The following is a 22,567-nucleotide window of genomic DNA, read 5'->3' as shown; positions in this document are numbered from 1 at the left end:
ATGCAGTACAGCAAATGAATAACAATTTCAACACTAAACATGTCAAGTAGAAATATAGGGGGAAATTATGATTTTTTTGTTTTAATTATTGTACACAACAGCACGAATAACAGCAGCTAGAACATGCCGAAGTCCAATACGAAAAGATAGAAATGAAATGTGAAGCAGATTAAAGAAACATTCTAAAAAGAAATATGACATATGCAATGTAGACACCAAGCTGTAAGTCAATGGAAGAACAAACATTTAACACAAAGCTCCAAGCACAAGTGTTCTGTAATCATTTCCCCAACTTAAATACAGGCCTTCTCCATAAGTGCGTGGCTGGCCCGGCCCGGCCCACCACCAGCCCCAGGGCGGGTTCCGTTGTGGCTATCACAGTGGCAGAGGCCGGACAGTCGAGGCGGTCGCCAGGAAGCCCTGCCTCTCTTTGAGGGCAACACTTCAGATGGGCGCAGCCATAAGGGAGAGAGAGAGAGAGAGAGAGAGAGAGAGAGAGAGAGAGAGAGAGAGAGAGAGAGAGAGAGAGAGAGAGAGAGAGAGAGAGAGAGAGAGAGAGAGAGAGAGAGAGAGAGAGAGAGAGAGAGAGAGAGAGAGAGAGAGAGAGAAAAAGGGACAAAAATACCCAGAAAGTTGGGTCTATAATTGGCCGGGCCTCTCAGCCTTTTTTTATGTGCGAGCGAGCACAGCCCAGTCGAGCCCCAGCAGAAGCCACCTCGTCGCCCAGTGAAACCCTACACTTTCCCCCCTCCGAGTTCCTCCCACTCTATCCTCCCATCCACAAGGTTGCTCCAGCTCACCTCACTTGTTAACAACACTGTGCACTGGATTGTCACCCTGGATTATATTTATGATCATTTAAACTTGATTTCTGGCACCTGTAAAGCAGGACATTTGGGATTATTACTATCACCTGGAGGATGACGCTGCCCCAGTGCTGATTTAGGGTGCCACTGCTGGAGGCAGGAAAAGCGACCTCCAGTAACCCCCAAACCGATAAAGCCAGGTAAGAATAAACATGTCTGATCAATTGTACAATCATTTGTCTGTCACTACATCCTCTTTTGAAAAGTGCATCTCTCAAATCGTTTTTGGATTCCTTTATGGTTTTGAATTGTTAGTAAGATATTCTCTCGTTTTGCCACATGTTTAGATGCTCTATCAGAGAAGGGACTTTTGGACCACACTTCCTCCTCTCCTTAGATTGCACATGGAAAAACTGTTTCTGCTTTTTACATTTTGGGAGGGAGTGATGAACGGGGGGGTTCTGTTATACACATCTAGGTTGTAATCCCAGGTCTACCATTGAGACAGGAAGTGGAAACAGGCCCGGTGATACAGACCCCACAGTTTGTAAGGAGGAGAATCTGGCCTCGGGTTGAGATGCTGACAGAGACAAACCAGCTTGTTTTGACTCATTCCCTTGGAAAAAACCAACAGATGTTGTATCTGCTTGTAAAATGCTTTATCTGCTTGTGAAACTAATGTAACAAAGCGCCGGGACATTAATAAGAGATGAAAGGAAGACAAATTAGAATGTTAACTTGCGCTAAGTTGTTCAGCTTCTTTCAAAGGATTTTTTCTTTTTTTCGTCGGATCTGGGCTGGGCTGAGTTTCTCCGATTCTAAATGCACACTAATTGTGGCAATTATTCAGCAAGTGAGCCTAGTCTGTCCATTAATAGCACCAGTGAAACTAAGTAGCAGAAATGGCCCAGTGGAGTTTCAGATAAGGCCAATTGCATCTGGATTCCAAAAGAGGTTGTATTACCTAGATGTAAATAATGCTCTTTTCCATTACGGGCTAGATTTGAACAACCAAGCCACAGTGATTTTTGAATTGAAAATTAGCTTTTAAAATGCCCCTCCATGGCTTTTCCTTGACCCACTTTCTCTACAAACCAGCTGTTTTTGTCAATAATAATAATAATAACCACATAATGGAAGGAAATAGTAAATACAACTCAATTCAATTGATGCCTTTGGCCTTCTCTTAGACCCTTCCACTGACCTTAAAAAGTTACCTTAACACAGTCTAAAATACTACAAACATGGCAGAAGAATTTCAAAGTATTACACCATCACAAACACCAATACAGTAATATTAAATCCAATGAAATCTCCCTATATTAATGAAACGGCACAACAGGAGAGATATGCGAGTGTGAAATGACTTGAAGGAGAACAGAGGTTATGGCACTCCATTCCAATTAGGATCAATACATTATAGTCATTGGCTCAATTGATAACATCTTAGCTCTAGTTCACATGGTGCTATATGACCTCTATTAAATATCCTATCCAACACATTCCTGACAACAGATATAAACTAGATCCCGATGGCAATTCTTAACATTCACCTGTGGAGAAGAAATACCTCCTTTCAAATACCGCCAATGGGAATATCAGAGAGGACAAACATTTGTGAAGGATGGTAAAGAGCTTTTCAGAACATAAGGGACTCGTATTAGAGTTGTGCATAACTCAGACTTTCCTAAACCTCCCCCCACTGACCCCAGCAAAGAGACACACTTCTAGTCGGGATGAGTTCATGTTATGACTATGGTCAGGCACACCAGTCTTGATGGCAGGCATCACAACCGCTGGTGTACAACAAAGCTTCAGAATAGTTTTGTGTTTACACCACATATTTCTCTCAATGCCACACACACACACACACACACACACACACACACACACACACACACACACACACACACACACACACACACACACACACACACACACACACACACACACACAGCAGCTTCATAAATGAATCAAACAAAGAGCCCACAGTGGATTAACCCATTGATACCTGATGCAGCATTTGTGTGTGTATCCCTTTAAGACCGCGGTTCGCGTTAACGCAGTTCGCGGTCTTAAAGGGATACGCACACAAATGAGGGATATACACGCAAATGCTGCATCAGGTATCAATGGGTTAAAGCAGTGCTGCTAGGCAACTTCACACTTTGCCCCCCAAGTGTGAACCAGAGATAACCACTTGAATTTTTTTAATGATCTTCATGACCCAGAAATCATGTTATGCGATGTTAGTAAACTGCGCTCTCCTCTAACCTTATGTATGGAGTTGCTGTTGGAGAGTTTTGTAATTCATGACTTCCTGTGGGTGGAGAAGATTTTGCTGATGCTAGTAATTAATTTGGCCAAATTATGGTGAATGGGTGTCTCAGTGGGGATGGGATGTTCTTTCTTGTTGCAGGCCCAATTTGTGATTGAGTCTGATAAGATGAGTTCATGTTGTATTATATATAGTGTGTTGTTACTGTACATAAATATCTTGACTAGTGCAGCTTTAAATCAGATTTTCACCAGTCCCTATAGTGAATAAAGAAGTCATTGCAAATTAGCCCAGCTTGTATCTACTAGCTTCTTGTACTACAGGAAGTGCTTCGTGCACTTGTTCCTTTTTTTCCCTCAGATTTTTCTCCCATTTTCCCCCCAATTACTTGGCCAATTCCACCTGCTGTCCTGGTTGTTGCTCCACCCCCTCCGCCGATCTGGGGAGAGTTGTAGACTAGACACATGCTCCCTCTGATACATGTGCAGTCGCCAGCCGCATCTTTTCACCTGACAGCGAGGGGTTTCACCGGCAGGACGTATTGTAGCATGTGGGAGGATCATCACGCTATTCCCCCCAGTTCCCCTCTCCACCGAACAGGCGCCCCGACGGACCAGAGGAGGCACTAGTGCAGCGACCAGGACACATACCCTTAATCCGGCTTCCCACCCGTAGACAGAGACATGGACAATCGTCCGACCAAGCCGGAGGCATCGCGGGGGCTCGAACCTGCGACCCTCGTGTTGGTAGGCAGGGAATCTACCCGCTGGATGCCCCACTTGTTCCTTATTGGAGAGAAATTATTTATAAAACAAATTCTGTTCATTTGTTTTTCAGAGTGTGGAAGGTGCAAGGAATGCTCTAGCAACCACTCATTAGATATCCACTAGATTTAAGATGGATACAGGATATATCCACAATGGATGACTTCTACAGTGGTGACAACTTCATTGAGAAAATGTAATGAATTGTTGATATTTCCACTAACCTCTTCACAGATAGGAAAACTTGATGGTGGTAATAACCTAAACGAAAAAGAAACAAATCAAGGCCGAGATGGAATTACGGATGGGATTTAGGATTACCCTGGTCTTGGTCATCCTGGCCGTTACGCTCTCAGGAGAGAGAGTGGAAGCACAGAGGGCAGGTAAGACCATCAAGGTTAAACATACAGAGATACAGTAGCATGACTGCTAGAGCCTACTGTGTGTAGTAAACGTCCTCATGTGTAATTTTCTTTCAACCTGTCTACCCACTACAGGGTGTAAGAATGTCCACTATGACTTGGCGTTTATCTTGGATACCTCCTCCAGTGTGGGCAAGGAGAACTTTGAGAAGATCAGGCAGTGGGTGGCCAACCTGGTGGAGTCTTTTGACGTGGCACCTGACAAGACGAGAGTGGCTGTGGTTCGATATAGTGACAGGCCCACCACTGAGTTCACTCTGGGGCGACATAGGACCCTGGAGGAGGTGAAGCGAGCTGCCCGTAACATACGCTACCTGGGGGGAAATACAATGACCGGGGACGCTATCAGCTACACCACCACCAACATCTTCACCGAGCGGAACGGGGCGAGGCCCGCGGGCAGGGGCTTTCAGAAGGTGGCCATCCTCCTTACGGACGGCAGAAGCCAGGATTATGTTCTGGAGCCCTCCAAGGCCGCCGCCAAAGCGGGGATCAGGATGTTCGCCGTGGGCATCGGGGAGGCACTCAAAGTGGAGCTGGAGGAGATCGCTGCCGAGCCAAAGAATGCCCACGTCTTCCACGTGACGGACTTCAACGCCATTGACAAGATCAGGGGCAGGCTGAGGAGGCGGCTCTGTGAGAGTAAGTCACCAATCAGGCCCACTGCCAACATCACTCAGTTTGCATACCGCAGTTGTCTTTTTGAAGTGGTAGACCTGCCTAACTCTCTACTGTATTTAATCAAATTTGACTCTTATTTTAACCCTTAACCACGGAACCCCACCCCAACCCCATATGCGTACTGTAGTATCACTGACTTCCTCTGGACTATATGGCTCCTCTTTCCTTACTTCCATGCTGCTGTCAGAATATAAATTGTGCGAGGTGGGCGCTGCGCAAACTGGCTTGTAAATGACAGTTTTCTAACCAGGACATTTCTGTGGTGGAGCTGCCTTTTTGACTGCTCTGGTGCGGAGGTGTGTAGCACTGGAAAGCCTGCGTTATCCTAACCTCAATGCTTTTTCCAGAGTGCACCAAGAAACTCACACACAGGTTGAGAAAATAATCTGACGCCGTTTTATTTAGTCATTATAAATAAATTGGCTGAAAAACAAACAACATCTGCCAAACAAAAGAAATGAGTTTGATGTTCTCCAGTAGTTGTGTGGAAAAGCATCTGTGTATGTGTCGTCTCGTCTGTATGTGTTTTCATGGAGAAGATGGATGCTTTGCAATCCAGCGTTTGAATTCCTACCTAAAATTAGCCGGACAGGAAAGAAAAGGATGCCCGAAGTCCTTCCCGCAAACAGTAAATACAGCAGCGGAAATGACATGATTACATGGTTTAGTACATAGATAAGCATTGACAAACTTAACTCTCACTTTAATCTGGCTCGTGTCAAAAAAAAAAACATCCCCTGACAGAAGAATCAGTTCACACTGTTGAAAGCCTTTATTCTTATTTAACAGACTCGGAGAGTGAAACTGAAGCACTTGCACTCCAAAGGCAGCTTTTAGATTTATTTGAAAGCCCTTAACCTTTGACCTTGGTCTTTGACACCATAGATTCCAATCTGCCGATAAAGGAGTCAATAAGGCAAGGCAAGGCAGGTTTATTTATATAGCACATTACAGCAACAAGGCAATTCAGAGTGCTTTACATAAAACATTAAAAGCATTGAAAGTGAAAAAGATAAAAAATCATATAAAAGAATAAGTGAATTGCATTACGGTACATTAAAATAATCAAATCAAGTAAAATATAAATATATTTTTTTTTTACCTCTAAAGGAAACATGGAATCAAGTGGCATTAATTACTTCTAGCTACTGGTAGTCACTCTCACACTGAAGAGTGAATAATCACAATTTAAACGACTTTTTGCCGGCCTGGTGACATTGTCAAAGATATTGTATATCATATACATGTACTAAAGAATATATAATGTAACGTGTAATAAGAATATAATAAAGTAGTCTCAGTTTAACGTTAACCATGACACATGCTGTACAGCAAGTTATATGTGTAGAGCTATCCGTTGGCTAAATTTATACTGAAGGAAAGTTTCATGGTTATGCAGTGTGTTTTCATTCTGTAATCTCTAAAATCACCACGAGTGCATCTCTAAGTATATCAGTGGTCAGCACAACTGGCTCGCTGAGCAATGCTCAAGTTATTTTTGCTCAGAAAATTATAGCTCTAATCTTTCAAGTGGGTCCAGTACAGCCCGTTCAACGTCCACGTTAAATGTTTTCACCTTTCAATCTATACGTTTAAAAACGGACACTTTATTTATTCTGTCCTAGTTTGGTTGATGAGCAGAAGGCAAGTTGAGAAAACTAGGTCATAGCATCACACATTTGACCTCACATGACCCATATTTTTGCCCGTGACACAGCACTCCAGAATTAAAGTCGCTGTGCAAGACGGATGTTATAACAAATTGAAGGCGTCATCTGACTTGCAGTTGCAGGTAATAGCAGGGGTGAACAATTAAACTCATTCTGGCTGCAAACAGTGTAAACGGTTCATTCATTGCAGTTGTTGTTAGGTGTGTAATGATTGTGTTTCTGCTGATACTATGGACCTGTGTGAGATATTCAACTCTAAAGTCCACGCTTTACATTGCTTCCATTTTTAACTCTCAGGCGAATCTCTAAATTATAGCTTTAGGGCCCCAGATGCAGGGAGGAGCTCGGCTAAGGCTCATGGGAAGTCTCAGGGTGCAGCTACTGCACCTTCTGTAAAAGGAGTGAGTGACGCACTCTCATTCATTCACAGAGTTGTAATGTTTGGTAGACTGGCTGCCTTTATAAACAATATAAACTGTCCCTGCGGGGATCTGAAGACCGTCCATTATCACTTTAAAAAGACTTTAAGACAGTAGAAAACAGACACTCCTTCAATTTCACTTTTAAACAAACCAACCCAAGATACAGGCATAAACAAGGACAAAATATAGGCTACAGTACAGCAGAAGTCAGAAATAAACCATGTGAAATGTAGATAATTATCAAATGAATTATCAAAGAGTGAATATTGTGAATATTGACAGTTTTTGTCGGTCAGAGACCAAGGGGGATACGATGCATCGGGCCCGGGGCGTCCGTCCATCCATCCATCTGTCACACAGTGATGTCCCAAATGCCCTGATGTAAAATCCCAGAGCAACAACTTTTGGCAGGTGTGTTCCGATGGCCCCACTACTCAGGAAGACCAGACACCATGTGTCGACCAGATGGTGGCGCTATAGCATCTTTACGCTTTGCCCTACAACTTCTGAACTGTATGTGCCACAATGAAAATTCCACTTTCCCTGGATTCCCTGGTTCATTCTGCATCCATCCGTATAGGCCACTCCCATTTCCGCCCACAAGTATTTCCGCCATGTTGAATTTTGTCCAAAACCCTTTTTCTTTCCTGACTGACCCAAGGAACTGCATCACTGGTGGGGGACGACATGTTTACTGTTTGCTTGTTTAAATTAGCTTCTTTGATTTGGCCACTATGCACGCATGGAACAGCAAAACAAGCCATGTCAACAGAGCCGTCCTCATAATAAATTAAAAGCCTCTTTGACGTGACATTTTTTTATGGCTGTGATTTAAGACAATTACAGGGTTTGATAGTACATGTTTGTCAGATGATCTGCTAGGGCACTTTGGGTGTCTGACTACTTCATGACATTTCACCAACAGATATTTGTCTATTTCACGCAGTCAGGAGGACACAAACACATTTTTGGACTTATATTCAATATAAGTTGATCCTGTAAACAGAGTAGGTACAGTATGACGGCAGCATCCAAAATGCACCTTGAACTTTGGCATGGAGGAGGGGGGTGTGTGTCATCATTATTCAGTGCTTCCCCTAGATCTGCTGCTTTCTCTTGGGGAAGGGGGGGGGGGCTGCTTAGCTTACTCTACATTGTGACAAATACATACCTGCATTTGGCATGTGGCAAATGCATACCTGCACACCTGAGTGAAGCAGCAGCAGAGGAGGAGGAGCTATCCCTAGCTATGACCTAGCTGGGGGTGGGGGGCAGCTAGCTATCCGTAGCTATGACCTAGCTGGGGGGGGGGCCGCTAGCTACACCTAGCTATGACCTAGCTGGGGGTGGGGGGCAGCTAGCTATCCCTAGCTATGACCTAGCTGGGGGTGGGGGGCAGCTAGCTATCCCTAGCTATGACCCTTTCCCCACTAAACTCACTAAACATCCATGACTGACTGAGTGATTGACTGACTGAGTGCCTGTCCTGACTTTTCCATCCCCTGATCCCGGCAGCGCAGTGGTAAAAACCATCAAATCGCAGTCTCTAAGCCAGTGTTTACTTCTCGTTAAATAAAACATGTTTCGTATCCATGTTCTTTAGTACTGTAGTGAAGCTGGCATCTTGACACAAATAGAAAAGAAAACCCTGCCAATGTAAACTTATCCAGACCGTTTTGCCTTTCTCACTGTCACCACTGGCATTGCTTACAGTAGATCAGCCAAGCTTTTGAAATATGCGGGTGTGGAAATCTAAAACTGTTACCTCTTGGACCTGTGGATGTGGCCCCTGCTCTACTTCAAGCAGTCTGCCCCCCACCCCCAGGCCCAGACGACGGGGGGGCAGTCTGCCCCCCCGCCCCCAGACGACGAGGGGGCAGTCTGTCTGTGGCACAGCTCTGCAGATCACGTATCAGTCCAAAGGGTCAGTTTCAATGAGATTCCCACCACCTAAAACAATCCTACACATGGTACCCAATCAATCAAACTCCTCATAAAGCCTCTGAAAGGCTGCATGCTGTAAAATGTAGCACTAAAACAACAACATGCAATTAGATTTCCAAAAGCGAACTCCGTAAGATACAAGCCGGCCAATAAAAGCGTGTGAACAGCTCCCTTCTGTTCAACCGTCCTAAGGTCCCCAATGAACAATCCAGTGTGATGGTTTCTCCTCTCACTTATAGCTCGTCTAACTAAACATCTTTCGGCGAAGACTAAAAACACACCTTTTCAATGCGATTCTGGGCCAAAATATTTGACTGATACTCCAAGGCCTACAAAATAACCCTACAGCCGGAGGCAGAACTCGCCATCTTCGGCTGCTCGGAGTCCTCTCTGAACTTCCCTACAGCTGTGCAGCAATCTCTGACACTGGGGACAACTGTCGCCAAAAGACTCATTTTGAAGGAATGGAAGTCCTTCTCTTCTCCTTCTTTTCAGCTGTGGCTGATGGACATGATCTCTGTTATACAGATGGAGAGACTCAGGTTCCTGAGAGCCAACTCGTTTAGAAAGTCCTCAACTATCTAGGACCCGTTTTTGGCCTACTTTGACGAGGTTAAGAATGACTAGTGACTGAGGTTAGGGGTGATGGACGGCTTGCCCGTCTGGTTTCCCATGGACCCCTTGTGTAGGATCCCATGCACAAGTGCTTACAAGCACATAAGCACCTTACGCGGCTGGTAGCACCACGTTACAATGCTAAATGTTAAAGATGTATGTCTTTTTTTCTCCCTCTTCTTTTCCTGTATCTGAGTCTGTCTTGTATGTTTATTGTTCTATTTTTTTTAATAAAATAAAAAAAAACTTTAAACTCTTGAACTAACATCTTTCTTTCTCTTCTCCAAAAAATTAAATAAATCCAACTAATGTTATTTATTCCTTCTCAAACTACTTTCTACGTATTACGTGTTACTCTATTCCTTCAAAAAGTCATAGCTGTCATAGATTGTGTAGTTCTCTACTGTTGACAAAATGTGATATTGTACAGTAAGTCGCTTTGGATAAAAGCATCTGCCAAATGATGTAATGTAATGTAATGTAAACAAATGATTGTCCTTTCTCCTCAGATGTGCTGTGTCCAAACATGAAGGTACAACCTGATCGGTTTAAGCCCAACAGCACCAGTTTTGGTCTTCAACAGGTCCCAGGTGAGTGAGAACGCCTGCTTTCGTGACCTTCAGTGTTGGGAGTACTTTTCAACCGACTTTTCAGACTACTTAAATTCGAATTTTTTCCCCCACACAAAGAAAGTCGATGACAAGACTTTCTAAATGCAAGGCTATACGCAATATAAACTAATTTGCATCACAGAGACATTTTTCTCCAAGTTTGTCCAGATGGTAAAATGAATTTGTTTGTATTTTATTAGCGCTATGACCTCAAGGAATGTATTTAACGCACATCTTTTTTTACAGTCAGATCACGGGGGGAAAAACACGGGACTGTTCTCAGCAGTTAAACTAGTTTTCATAAGAATGAAGCACATTCTCCATTATTTGTCATTTCAAGCTTGTTAAAGGTTTCTCAGAAATCTTGAATAGTGCTTATCCAGATAGGCCCAATGTTGTTATAAGAGTGTCTTTTGGGGATATGAGTTCCTGTGTATGTCTCCCACCCACATCCATCACACTAATAGAAAAAACAGGCACATAAGGTATGACTGTTTGACTCCTGCTATGTAGGACTTGGAAGGAGATGTCACTGCAGTAGGTGCAGTGTTTTACAATTCAGTGTTGATGCACTTGGCCGGCACACTGATCAGATATTCAGTGTTCAGTGGATTAGGTTAGACTGATAGGGTTTTTTGAAGGCTGATACAGAGACCAACATTTGTATCAAAGCTGCTGACAGATCTTCTGTACTAGTATGCAATTTTTCAATTTTTCATTTTTTATTTTTTTTATTTTCTCCCATTTTCTTCCCAATAGAGAGCCAGCCAATTGGCCAAGTACTATAGAGAGCCAAAGTCACGACCATAGGCATATGAATATGAACCAAGGGATTTCATCCGCCATTCATTTTCCCACAGAAATTTCGTAAAATGCGTGTAAAAAACGATTCAGCTATATTTAGAATCAGGAGAGAGCATAGAACATTTCACTCGGACCAATTTTGTTTTGGTCCGAGTGCAATGTTATATACAGTAGTTTCTCCTGATTCTAAATATAGCTGAATCGCTTGGTTCAACCAATTAAAATGATAAAATGGCGGATGCAATGAATCCCTTGGTTCATATGCCTAACCTGGAAGTGGGGGTGGCTTTGGCTCTCTATAGTACTTGGCCAATTCCCCCTGTTGTCCCGGTCATTGCTCCACCCCCTCTGCCCATCTGGGGAGACTAGTCATCCTGCTTCCTCCGATACATGTGCAGTCGCCAGCCGCTTCTTTTCACTTGATAGCAAGGAGTTTCACCGGCAGGACGTAGCACGTGGGAAAATCACGCTATTCCCCCCAGTTTTGATTTTGATTTGATTTTGCCCATAAAGAAATAAAATGATCGCCTAGTGCTGGGAGAGAAGGGATGCCCAGGGGGCTTATGCAGAGTCCAGTCCCATCATGAGTACGGTAGGTCATACAAGAGAAAAAATATATATAAAAGTGAATTAAAAATAAAATAAAGACAAACAGCCGACCGACCCCACGGGCTTCCCACCCACAATACAAGGCCATTGTGTCTGTAGGAACGTCTGACCAAGCCGAAAGTACCGCTGTCGGGAATTGTACCCGGGTCTCCGCGGTTGTAGGCGAGTGCTTTTACCTCTCCACTACCCAGATGCCTAGTATCCAATATCTTTACATTTGTCCAGTTTTAGGCCAAACAATTCCAAGTATTCAGTGTTTTCTGCCCACAACTGTATCCTGTACCAATGTATACCAACTTACCATTATGGGACACACAAAAGAAAAACACTGAAACCATTGCTGTTGGGCTATGGGAGGCTTCTGAGAAATGTCAGAAATGTATATAATCATGGTGGTGACATTTCTCACCCTCCGAAATTCACTGCTTCAATTGATTGGAGACGACAGCATCTTTTCCCAGCTCTCCCACTGTCGAGACACTATAACCTATTATACCCACCATACCCACTCTAACCTCTCCTCAATGCCAGTGCTAATTACGTGGTGAAACGTTGCCTCTGAGTGGCAAAGGCATAAAGACAAATCTGCACAAATCACTGAAACCCTGTTGTAGCAGTTGTAGAACTTTAGCAATTGTGCTCTCAAGTAACACTGCTATAAATGTGAATGAATCTGTCGAGGTGTGTTTTGTCTTTCCAAGTCCAATGCGATATCCAACTCTTTTCACCACAGCAATCCCTTTTTTGTAAATTAAAGCTATAGGTAAACAAGGCATACAACATAAATATACACTGTATTGATTTATATGCTTGCATTGAACCAGCCACACAAAATAATGCATCTCACAAGAACAGACCAGTGGTTTAACACAATTTAAAGACGTGGCTACTTTTATGATGTAAGCTCTTAATGGCTTCTGTTTCCAAAGTGGGGTCCGGGGACCACCAGTGGTCCTTGAGGGGGGGTTACAGCAGGTCCCTAGCAAAATGTAGAATATTTTAATTTGACTATTCTTTCCTTGCCAGGGACTGGTGTTTTGGGTAACATGTAGGCCATGGTAATTTTTCAGTCTTTTACAGATTATGAAAGTGCAGATTGTAAGACTTCAAATGATGTGTCATACAGTACATTTAAATCTGAAAAGAGTTGAAGGAGATATGCTTATTTGAATGTCCGTACTCCTAAAAGCAACATTCAGAGAAAATTGCCCTCAATGTTGGTGAACAAGCTTGGTTTTCCCTGAACAAGCTTAGTTTGCTAGCAAGTATTTAGATATCCTAAAACAGTTATTTGTTATGAGTGTGTTCTTCAACATCGAAAATTGCGTATATGAAAAAAAGTTTCTCTCTCTCCAAGAAACCACCAGTTTTAATTTGATTTGTGCTATTTCACGGTTGTCTGCTTGTTACCCTTTTCACCAGACCGTGTCACCCCTAGGTGTTGGTACAGCAAGAGTATGTACAAGGATTTTGATTATAGGTTTTGCTATTACTACTGTTAATGTATTTCTGCATCAAATCAAACAGCAACAAATCTTCCAATGCGGTTTCTTGGGAGTGGACCAAATCTTGTAAAATGGGGTCTGTGCGTGTTCTAAAGATCCTTTACATCAAAAAGTCTTGTTATAACGCTCTCAACATGTTCTCCTGAGTTTGCCAAACTCTTGGAAGAAGTCTGTAACTGTGGGCTAGCCTAAAGGAATACAACGTCAAGTGCACTTGAGTAAAGCAAATCAAAGACACAAGGAACAGGTTTTAGCATTAGCAATTTGTGGCGAAGCGCGTAGAGACTTTCTCTCCATACAGTGAAGCGCTTAGACAAACAGTACTTATCGTCATTACAGCTACACAGTAGCGGCTCCTGTAGGCACCCACTTATAATCACACCACAAATGCTGCAGTATCTGTGATTCAAGACTTGCAACTGATTATCAGCTGCGGGTTGGGTCACACTGGGTCGGGCTGTCTCTGACCCCAGAGGTCCTGAACAGACAGAGGAGACCATAGTGTGCTTGCGGCTCCGGCCTCGCTGTCTACTGCACGCCCGTTGCCATCTGCTCTGATCAAAAGAATGCCATGTGCATGCGCTTGGCCTTTCCCAGTCAGTGAACTCATCTGGCTTTCCCCGCAGATCCCCCCCCATTGGTCGATCTCGGCTATCCAAAATAACTTTTCCTCTTTGATTATACACTCTCCGTTGCCAGTCCAAATTACAGGTCTGTGCTCAGATCGTCGCAAACAGCCACAGGATCAGCGCGGGGAGCACGGTGCACCCGCATGGTGTGACACACAGGGAACACAGGGCCAGGAGAGCCGACAGCTGCATGGTTTCTCCCACCAACCCCTTCACCAATATAACCTGACACTGCCAGATGGGGGCGGTATTACCTCCCCCGTCTGGCAGAGTCAGGTTATCACCAATACTGATGACTAGCAAAACATCAGTCGCTGGAATTGTGTGTCCAATAGGATCACCAGTGCTCAGTAGCAACTTAGCAGTGCTGGGGGAAAGTTACTTCTATGAGTAATTACTTACTTTACTTCATTACTTCCCTGAACTTTCCTTACAAAGCTACTCCTTTACTAAGAGTAACTTACTCGGTGAACCAGCAACCGCAACAGATTATAGTAACAAACGGTCTTAAAGCAATACATGCACACTACAGTATCGAAAGTAACTTGTAACTTGCCGGAGTCCTTTTCATTCCCCACTTCAGAAACATGCTGTACAAGGTCTTGTGCTGCCAAGTGTATTGTTGGTCGTTTTAAAATGCTCGGTTCTTAGCGTTGTTTTTTTCACTTCTCTATATATAAAGAAAAGAAAAGAAACTATATGAAAAAGTAATGAGATTTCTAATTTTAAAAAGTAACTGATAACCGAGTATTATTATTTCAAACGACCACATACTCTGCCTCAACTCTGCATCTGAGACGCTTGGTGGCCTTCATGACAGACAGAGCGTCTGTCATGTACAGACGCTCAAGAATTCAAGACACTGGTACTGGCCTACAGGGCAGTACACCAGTCAGCTCCCCTGTACCTGCAATCTATGGTCAGGTTCCAAACCTCTCACCGCTCCCTTCGCTCCTCCACCAGTGCAGGGCGCCTCGCCCCTCCTTCGCTACGGGCGCTCAAAAGTCGCTCATCCCGATCTCGACTCTTCTCGTCCCTGGCACCCCAATGGTGGAACGAGCTTCCACCTTCGGTCAGGACTGCTGAATCACTGCCGATCTTTCGGAAAAGACTAAAGACTCACCTTTTCAGGCTCCGTCTGGGCCCTTCTTGATCTAACTTCTTTCTCTCTCTTTCTATTAAAAAAATAAAATAATAAAATAATCCTAAACTAAACTCGTACCACTGTTCCTTCAGGATTTGTAGTTGTCATAGACTGTGCTCCATAGTCGATTGCTCTATTGCTGACAAAAAGTGTGTTATTGTAAGTCGCTTTGGATAAAAGCGTCTGCCAAATGACGTAATGTAATGTAAATGTAATGTAATGTCTGTGGGGGATTGCTGGTCCTCTCAGTTATGAGGCCCTTGTTTTTAATGTTATTTTTTACTCTGTTGCTAATGGCATAGCCTGCCCTGCCGTGTGCTGTGCACTGCCACCTGTTTCCAGGCTATTTCCAAAGACATCCACTAAGCTTTGGCAAGACTCTCACATTACCGCCTTTTATAAGATGTCGCTTTCCTCTGCCGACGGTCCAGACAATGATGAGTCGTGCATTGGTGTTATTATACCCACCGGAAGTCCATTTTGGTCCATTGCACACACATCATGCCAGAGCATACCAAGGCTGACATCATCCACTTGACCCACTCTGGCATTAAGCGTCCAGTAATGCTCTATCTGCACAACATAACCACCAGCTTTCAGTGAGATCAAATGGATCAACTGGCAGCAGGACAAGCCCGGTTCCTGCTGGCATCGCCATAGCTACAGCACTTGTTTGTCACACAAGGGAGTGTCCTTTCTAAACCACCTAAATCTGGTCTGTGGCTTCGCCACTTCACATCAGATGCTCTAGCTCAACACACATGCACGCACGCACACACACACACACACACACGCACGCACGCACGCACGCACACACACACACACACACACACACACACACACACACACACACACACACACACACACACACACACACACACTAGACTAGAGCTTACATAGCTGCATATGGTAACTTTTTTTTCTTCTTCTTCTGGCAGCATATCTAACAAATGTTGAATGGCAAACAAACTGTTTTCCCCCATTTATTCAGTAATAATGTGAGTTCAAGTTTGATCCAAAAGGCCACAAACAAATTTGCTTTATAGGGTGTGGCAGGACTGACCCAATTAAACATTGGCATCCCCAAGAAATCTGGACAACTCAACTTCATATGACTTAGTGCTTGTATGCTTTTTGCTATATGACTTAATGCTTTTTGCCTCTTTGTGAGTGTGTGTGTGTATGTGTAGGTGTGTGTGTTTGTGCGTGTGCACAAGCATGTGTGTCATGTATGTAGGCATGTGTGTGTCTAGAGTTCAACTAAGGCTATTTTCCCCTATCTCTGCAGGGTTTGACCTGATGGACTACTTTAATGTGAGAGACATTTTGGGAACCAAAGCTGATGAAGGCCAAAGTTCGTATGTTCGCCTTGGGACTATGCCAATTGTACAGCAAACGGAGTAAGTGACCACTCTTAGAGGCAGAATTGCTGAAATCGAACATAATCACATAATCAAACATAAATTACATGTCTCATTTGTTTATTTCAGAATATTTGTAAAGACAGTTCAATCATCGGCGATGTGGCTCTTTCTTTCTTTCTTTCTTTCTTTCTTTCTTTCTTTCTTTCTTTCTTTCTTTCTTTCTTTCATCCATCAGAGTCACTTTTATTGCCACAAATTATCCAAGATTACATACGAGGCATTTGTCTTAGTGTATGCAGCTTAGCGGTCATATCAATATTCAGAGATAAAAAGAAAATAACTAAAAGACAAAATCACAAAATTGCAAGTGCAGTACAATATATACAATATATACACGAATAGGATTGTTAAGTAGGCGTTGAATAGGAATTTACAGTCCATGTTAAATAGGCATTAAATCCAAGTCCAAGCGGTGTGCGATGTAGCTAACAAGAAGAGTAATCTAATGGAGTCGAAAGTTCTGGTATGAGAAGCAGCTCTAATACTTTAATGTAATGAGTGTAGTCCAGCTGCTGCTACTGTAACGTGACATATGATGGGGGAGGGGGGGCTCATGTCAATGCGGGGATTCAACTGTGCTTAGGGGGTAGAGGGGGGGGGGCTTGGTAGAGTCCTTAGTAGAGGGGGCTTTCGGGCCTTGTTGCTGAGGCCGATGGCAGTTGGGAAGAAGCTGTTCTTGTGGCGAGAGGTTTTGGTCTTGACAGACCTCAGTCAGTCTCTTGCCGAGGGGGTGCATTTCAAAGAGCTTGTGTCTGGGGTGGGAGGGGTCGGTCATGATTTTATGAGCCCCCCCTGTCCTGAAGGGATGGCAGGTTGCATCCAATCACCTTCTCAGCACAGCTGATGATGCACTACAGGCTGTTGATGTCCTTGAGAGTGGCAGCAGCGTACCAGACGGTGATGGAGGAGGTAAGGATGGACTTAACGATGGAGGTGTATAAGTGCACTTTGGCACTTTGAATTTCTTCAGTTGCCGCACGAAGTACATCCTCTGTTGTGCCTCCTTGGTGAGAGCTCTGATGTTCAGCTCCCATGCCTGCCTGTACTCAGACTTGTCTCCGTCCAAGATGAGCGGCACCGGTGCTCATAGACCGGAAGTCGGTCTATCAGCCTCACATGCTGCTTCCTGTCAGTCAGGAAGTCTGTGGTCCATCTGCAGATGGAGTCGGGCACACCCAGCTGGGAGAGCTTCTCCTGCAGCAGGGCTGGGATGATCGTGTCGAAGGCCGGGCTAAAGTCCACAAACTGGATACTGGCATAGGTTCCTGCAGTGTGCAGGTGAACTGGATACTGGCATAGGTTCCTGCAGTGTGCAGGTGAACTGGATACTGGCATAGGTTCCTGCAGTGTGCAGGTGAACTGGATACTGGCATAGGTTCCTGCAGTGTGCAGGTGCATGAGGATGGAGTGGAGGGCCATGTTTATGGCATCGTATACAGACCTGTTGGCTCTGTAGGCAAACTACGGGGTGGATTTAAGGTATGACAAGACAACACGCTCGAAGGACTTCATGAGCACAGAGGTCAGGGCGGCGGGTCTCTAGTCTTTAAGTGCCGAGGGCCTTATCTTTTTTCTGGAGGGGAATTATAGTTGATGTCTTGAAGTAGGCTGGTACATGGCAGGTTTCCAGTGAGGTGTTGAAAATCTCAGTGAACACTGGGGCCAGTTGGTCAGCACAGTGCTTCTGGGCAGAGGGTGATACAGAGTCAGGTCCAGCTGGTTTTCTAGTTTGCTGCTTGTTCACAAAGCATGTTCACGCAGTCTACAGTAGATCTCCAGGCCCCTGCTGGGGTGTTGCGGGGGCGGGGGGGATAGGGGGGAGGGGGATACAGACAGACAGACATACTGTACGGGTTGTGAGTCAGTCAGTCAGCTTCAGACAGAGCCAGATTTCTACTGGCCTATTTATATAGCAGTATATCATAAAAAAAAAGTGCTCTAAATCACAGTGTCCAGTTGCTTACTGCTTTTATAAAATTGTGGTACACATAATTATATTTAAAAAAGAAAGAAAGGAAAAGTTCAAAAGATCTAATAAATTAATCCTAAAATTAATCCTAAAAATCTTAAAAGCTTATCCTTCTGCTAAGCAATATAGTGTTTATTGCCTAGCAGTAGAATACGTGTTTATTATGTGTTTTACAACGTCTTTGAATGCATCCCGGCCAATCATAGCTGAGGATCAGAACTATCTGTTAAAGTAAAATAATAGCGGGCTTTATATTGCCAATGACAATGTGCTTTTATTCCACAGAGATGTGTTTCCTCAAGGTCTGCCAGATGAATACGCCTTTGTGACAACATTCAAGTTTAGGAAAACCTCACGACGTGAAGATTGGTACCTCTGGCAGGTCTTTGACAAATATGGAATCCCACAGGTGGGTAGGCCAAACGTAAATAGGAATAGATTTGACTATTTATGTTTCCAGATCTGGCCAATTACAGGGCAAGTCAATTCAGGGTCAGCTCACTGACTATTCCTTTTTAAATGAATGGGTGCAAAACGTGGAATTATTTACCAGTGTCAAACCAGCCAAAAATTTAAAAAGGACTTCTGAGTCCCGAGTATGTCAATTTTTTAACCTTGTTTTATCTAATTCTAATGCCAGAAAGTAACTTGTAACTTTCAATATTAAGCTAAAATTTACACAAACCATGGCCATATTTCTCAAACTGTAGTGATTAACATGATCCTGACTGTGACTCATCAGGTATCTATCCGCCTGGACGGTGAGAACAAGGACGTGGAGTACAATGCTGTTGGACTGACCAAGGATGCCGTTAGAGCTGTGTTCAAGAACGCCGAAGTCGACAACCTGTTTGACCGCAACTGGCACAAGATCGCCCTCAGCGTGGAGGCCAAGTCTGTGTCTCTGTACCTGGACTGCAAACACATCCAGACCCTGCCCATTGAAGACAGGGAGGACATCGATATCCAAGGGAAGACCGTCATCGGAAAGAGGCTCTATGACAGCGTGCCAATCGATGTGAGTCCGTACGCTCATGTGTAGTAACTTCACATTAGTGACCGTTATGAGTTACAGTGACTCATTTTGGTTTGGCTCTGGAGATGCTATATGTCTGTATGCCTCTGTCCATGCAGTTTGACCTCCAGAGGATGATGATCTACTGCGATTCCAAGCACGCAGAGCTGGAAACCTGCTGCGATCTACCCAATGGACCCGTGAGTATTGTACATTTTCTGTACCTTTTTAGACAAGGTTATAAACCAAACCCAAGATGACTGGAGAGGCTTTGCAGTGTTTCAATTTATAATAACTGGGCTAGAACAAGGGAGATCTGTCCGGGTAGAGCAGCAGGAGATTCCCTGCCTAGCAACACGAGGATCCCAAGTTCGTGCCCTGTGTTACCTCTGGCTTGGTCAGGCGTTCATACAGGCACAATTGGCCATGTCTGCAGGTGGGAAGGTGGATTAAGGGTATGTGTCATGGTCGCTGCATCCTCTGGTCGGTTGGGGGGGCAATAGTGTGATCCTCCCACGTGCTACGGCCTGCCGGTGAATCTCCTCGCTGTCAGGTGTAGAGCAGCAGCTGGCGACTGCACATGTATCGGAGGAAGTATGTTTTAGTCTACAACTCTCCCCGGATCGGCAGAGGTTAGAGATAGTCAGCAGGCTAATTTGCCAAAGACATGGATGTTAATGTTAACTTGCCATGTGACCTATACTAGCCTCTACTAACACTAGTTTCTATACATCAAGTATGCAAGTCAGATGAACAAGAGTGATGGTTAGCTGACTAGATGGTTAGCTACACAGTTGTTTCTCATTTTGTTTGGTCCCTTTGCTGCAGTACTGCTGCACTGCTGTGGCAGCAGTCAAGGGGGCTTTTGTAAAGAACAAAAAAATAAAAAAAACAAAAAGCCCCCACTTTCACCGCAGCAGCAGGTATTCAAGCAAGACCGCCCGACTTCAACTCACTTCCTGTCATTTTGTCACGTGGGTTTTGCCCATGGTTTTCCACAGACACGGCCACTTAGGAGACTTTCTAATTGACTCTATTGGAGTCACGTGACAATTTAGGAGACTTGCTGCTACCATTTATTAGATTTGGCAGAGCCTGTTGTGACCCATCTATAGTAATATGTCACGGCATATTCATGCCACCTCATTCACACAATCATGCTATCCTCCCCATCATTTGTTTTCAGTGCCCTAACAAAGTTGTGACAGAGGCCCCCCCACTGGAGCTTCCCACCCCTACGCCACAGGAGGTGCAAAGAGGCTCTGAAGTCAACTGTTCCTGCCCGTCTGGGGATAGGGTAAGAGCCCCATGACGCACCTGTCGCCTGATTTTATATACAATACTTTAGTTGAACCTTTCCACGGCAGACTTCATCCATTGTTCTCATTTCCACAGATCAGTGGATATGTTTAATGTCATGGCTTTTCGAAAGACGTCTATGTTTCCGTTTCCTACAGGGAGAGATCGGTGCACCTGGGATTGCAGGTCCCACGGGTGAAAAGGTCATCTACCGCTCCTTTTGAAGCAATATTTTGTGTGCAACAAAATATTCCATCTCCCCAATTGTTTCCCAGCTGTTTGTGGTGCTTTTTCATTGTGTGAACATGCCTACCTTTTCAGGGTGACACTGGCCTTCAGGGCGCCATCGGACCCGCTGGCCTCAGAGGAGAAAAAGGAGAAACTGTATGAAAAAACTTCAATTGTGCTCATTTACATGGACAATTGTAGCTTAATTAACTGCTGTCAGAAAGACAGATAATAGCTAATTAGCATGTAGCTGATTAATTGAAGTTCAACATAATGCAGTGATCAGAGCTTCAGACAGATACTTTTTGATGCAATGAGAAAAACTTTCTTAGTAGATTTAGATATAGTTATAAATTATATAAAAAAAAAAGGTCTTTATGTCATGTCAGATTGCATGCCTTCCTTCTATATCCTCTTCTGCTTTTCTTCCCGCCTCGATAATAATTGATCCATGTCGATTAATTATTTGCAGGGCAAAGTAATCTCTGTCAAAGGCGACAGAGGTCTGAAGGTAAGAAAATCTTTCGCCTGCTGAGCAAGCTGACAATCCTGACAATCCCTACAATGCATGGGCTTCACATCTTAACCCAAATACATGTTTGTCTCCGTACATATTTCTTTCCTTATTTATATATTGCATGTGCGCTGTATATGTGGCAGAGATGTAGACAAAAAAGAAAAATCTGATTTCCTGACAAATTTTTCTTTTTTTAGGGTATTACCGGTACACCTCTCCCTTCTCTCTAAGGGAGTGGCTAGGAAAATGCTTATACTGTAGCTATGTTATTGTGAGAATTACAGGACAGGTTACCACAGAGGATGTGTAGCACAGAGGGCAGGCCCACGTGGACGCCCACACAGTCTGTGTAAATCACGGCATCTGTATTGCTTGGCAGTGCCAGCTGGGAACCTCGCAGTATAATTTATTCCATCAGACAAAATCCGAGGCATCGTACAAGATGTCCAGAGAGGGATACTTAAAGACCCCCTAAAGTCAAAAATCTGTTTTTCTTCTTGTTCCTTCAGTTGAATGTCTGAGCTTCACTGTGCAGAATGATGTCTGTGCAGAGTTTGACACTAGAAGGCTGTTTTCACAATCATCTGCTGAAAGCGGAAAGTTTCTCTCAGCTCACTGAAAAGGCGGTTATCAAAGAGCATGATTCTCGACATCATGAATACAGGAGCCAATCCCTGTCCAGTATTCAGCAGTTAAAGCCAGCCCCCAGCACATTCTCACTGCCAACTCTTCATATACTGCAGATCGGTCAGGAACCCTTGTCGTCACTTCACGGGTTGGGAGTGAGAATGTGTTGATACCGTGTTGTATCCTGTGATTGGTTCTAGATAACTCTGATTGGTTGCTTTGGATTTTTTAGTTAGGGAGAAAAAGGTGAAGTCATTTTAAAGATTTTAACAAGATAATATAAAAATAAATTGTGGGAAAAACCATCAGACACAAATGATTATTCAAAGTAAAGTATTTTATATACATCTTGAAACATGACTTTAGGGGGTCTTTAATTTAAAATGACCACAAGTGGTCTGGAAAAAGGGTCACAATGAGCATTTTCGCTTCTCCACTTTGTCTTATCTGCTTTGGATGCAATAATAGCAAGAATGCACCTGTATCGTACATTCATGTGGATGATACAGGGGATGTACAAAAACGCTCCAACACTGTGCATGTGTAGCTCTCTCCTCACTTTAGAATATCACCTTACAGCAATG

The 22,567-nt window shown here is 43.9% G+C and overlaps 1 protein-coding gene across 1 annotated transcript in view; it reads left to right on the top strand.

The window, feature by feature from the left end:
- Positions 1–4,140: 4,140 nt before the first annotated feature.
- The window catches only part of col22a1 (collagen, type XXII, alpha 1), a gene marked incomplete at its 5' end in the record, with an annotated part of 53,804 nt that continues 35,377 nt past the window's right edge, over positions 4,141–22,567 (top strand). Inside the window, 11 exons of the mRNA XM_083646465.1 lie at positions 4,141–4,231; positions 4,346–4,912; positions 10,112–10,192; positions 16,193–16,304; positions 18,583–18,706; positions 19,040–19,315; positions 19,432–19,512; positions 20,499–20,609; positions 20,770–20,814; positions 20,933–20,995; positions 21,312–21,350. Of these exons, the coding sequence (XP_083502591.1) occupies positions 4,141–4,231; positions 4,346–4,912; positions 10,112–10,192; positions 16,193–16,304; positions 18,583–18,706; positions 19,040–19,315; positions 19,432–19,512; positions 20,499–20,609; positions 20,770–20,814; positions 20,933–20,995; positions 21,312–21,350 (1,590 nt within the window). The remainder of the gene's footprint in view (positions 4,232–4,345; positions 4,913–10,111; positions 10,193–16,192; positions 16,305–18,582; positions 18,707–19,039; positions 19,316–19,431; positions 19,513–20,498; positions 20,610–20,769; positions 20,815–20,932; positions 20,996–21,311; positions 21,351–22,567) is intronic.

The sequence above is a fragment of the Poromitra crassiceps genome (genome assembly GCF_964638095.1).
Source record: "Poromitra crassiceps genome assembly, chromosome: 11".
NCBI lineage: Eukaryota > Metazoa > Chordata > Actinopteri > Beryciformes > Melamphaidae > Poromitra > Poromitra crassiceps.
This window is presented reverse-complemented; position numbering and strand designations above follow the sequence as displayed.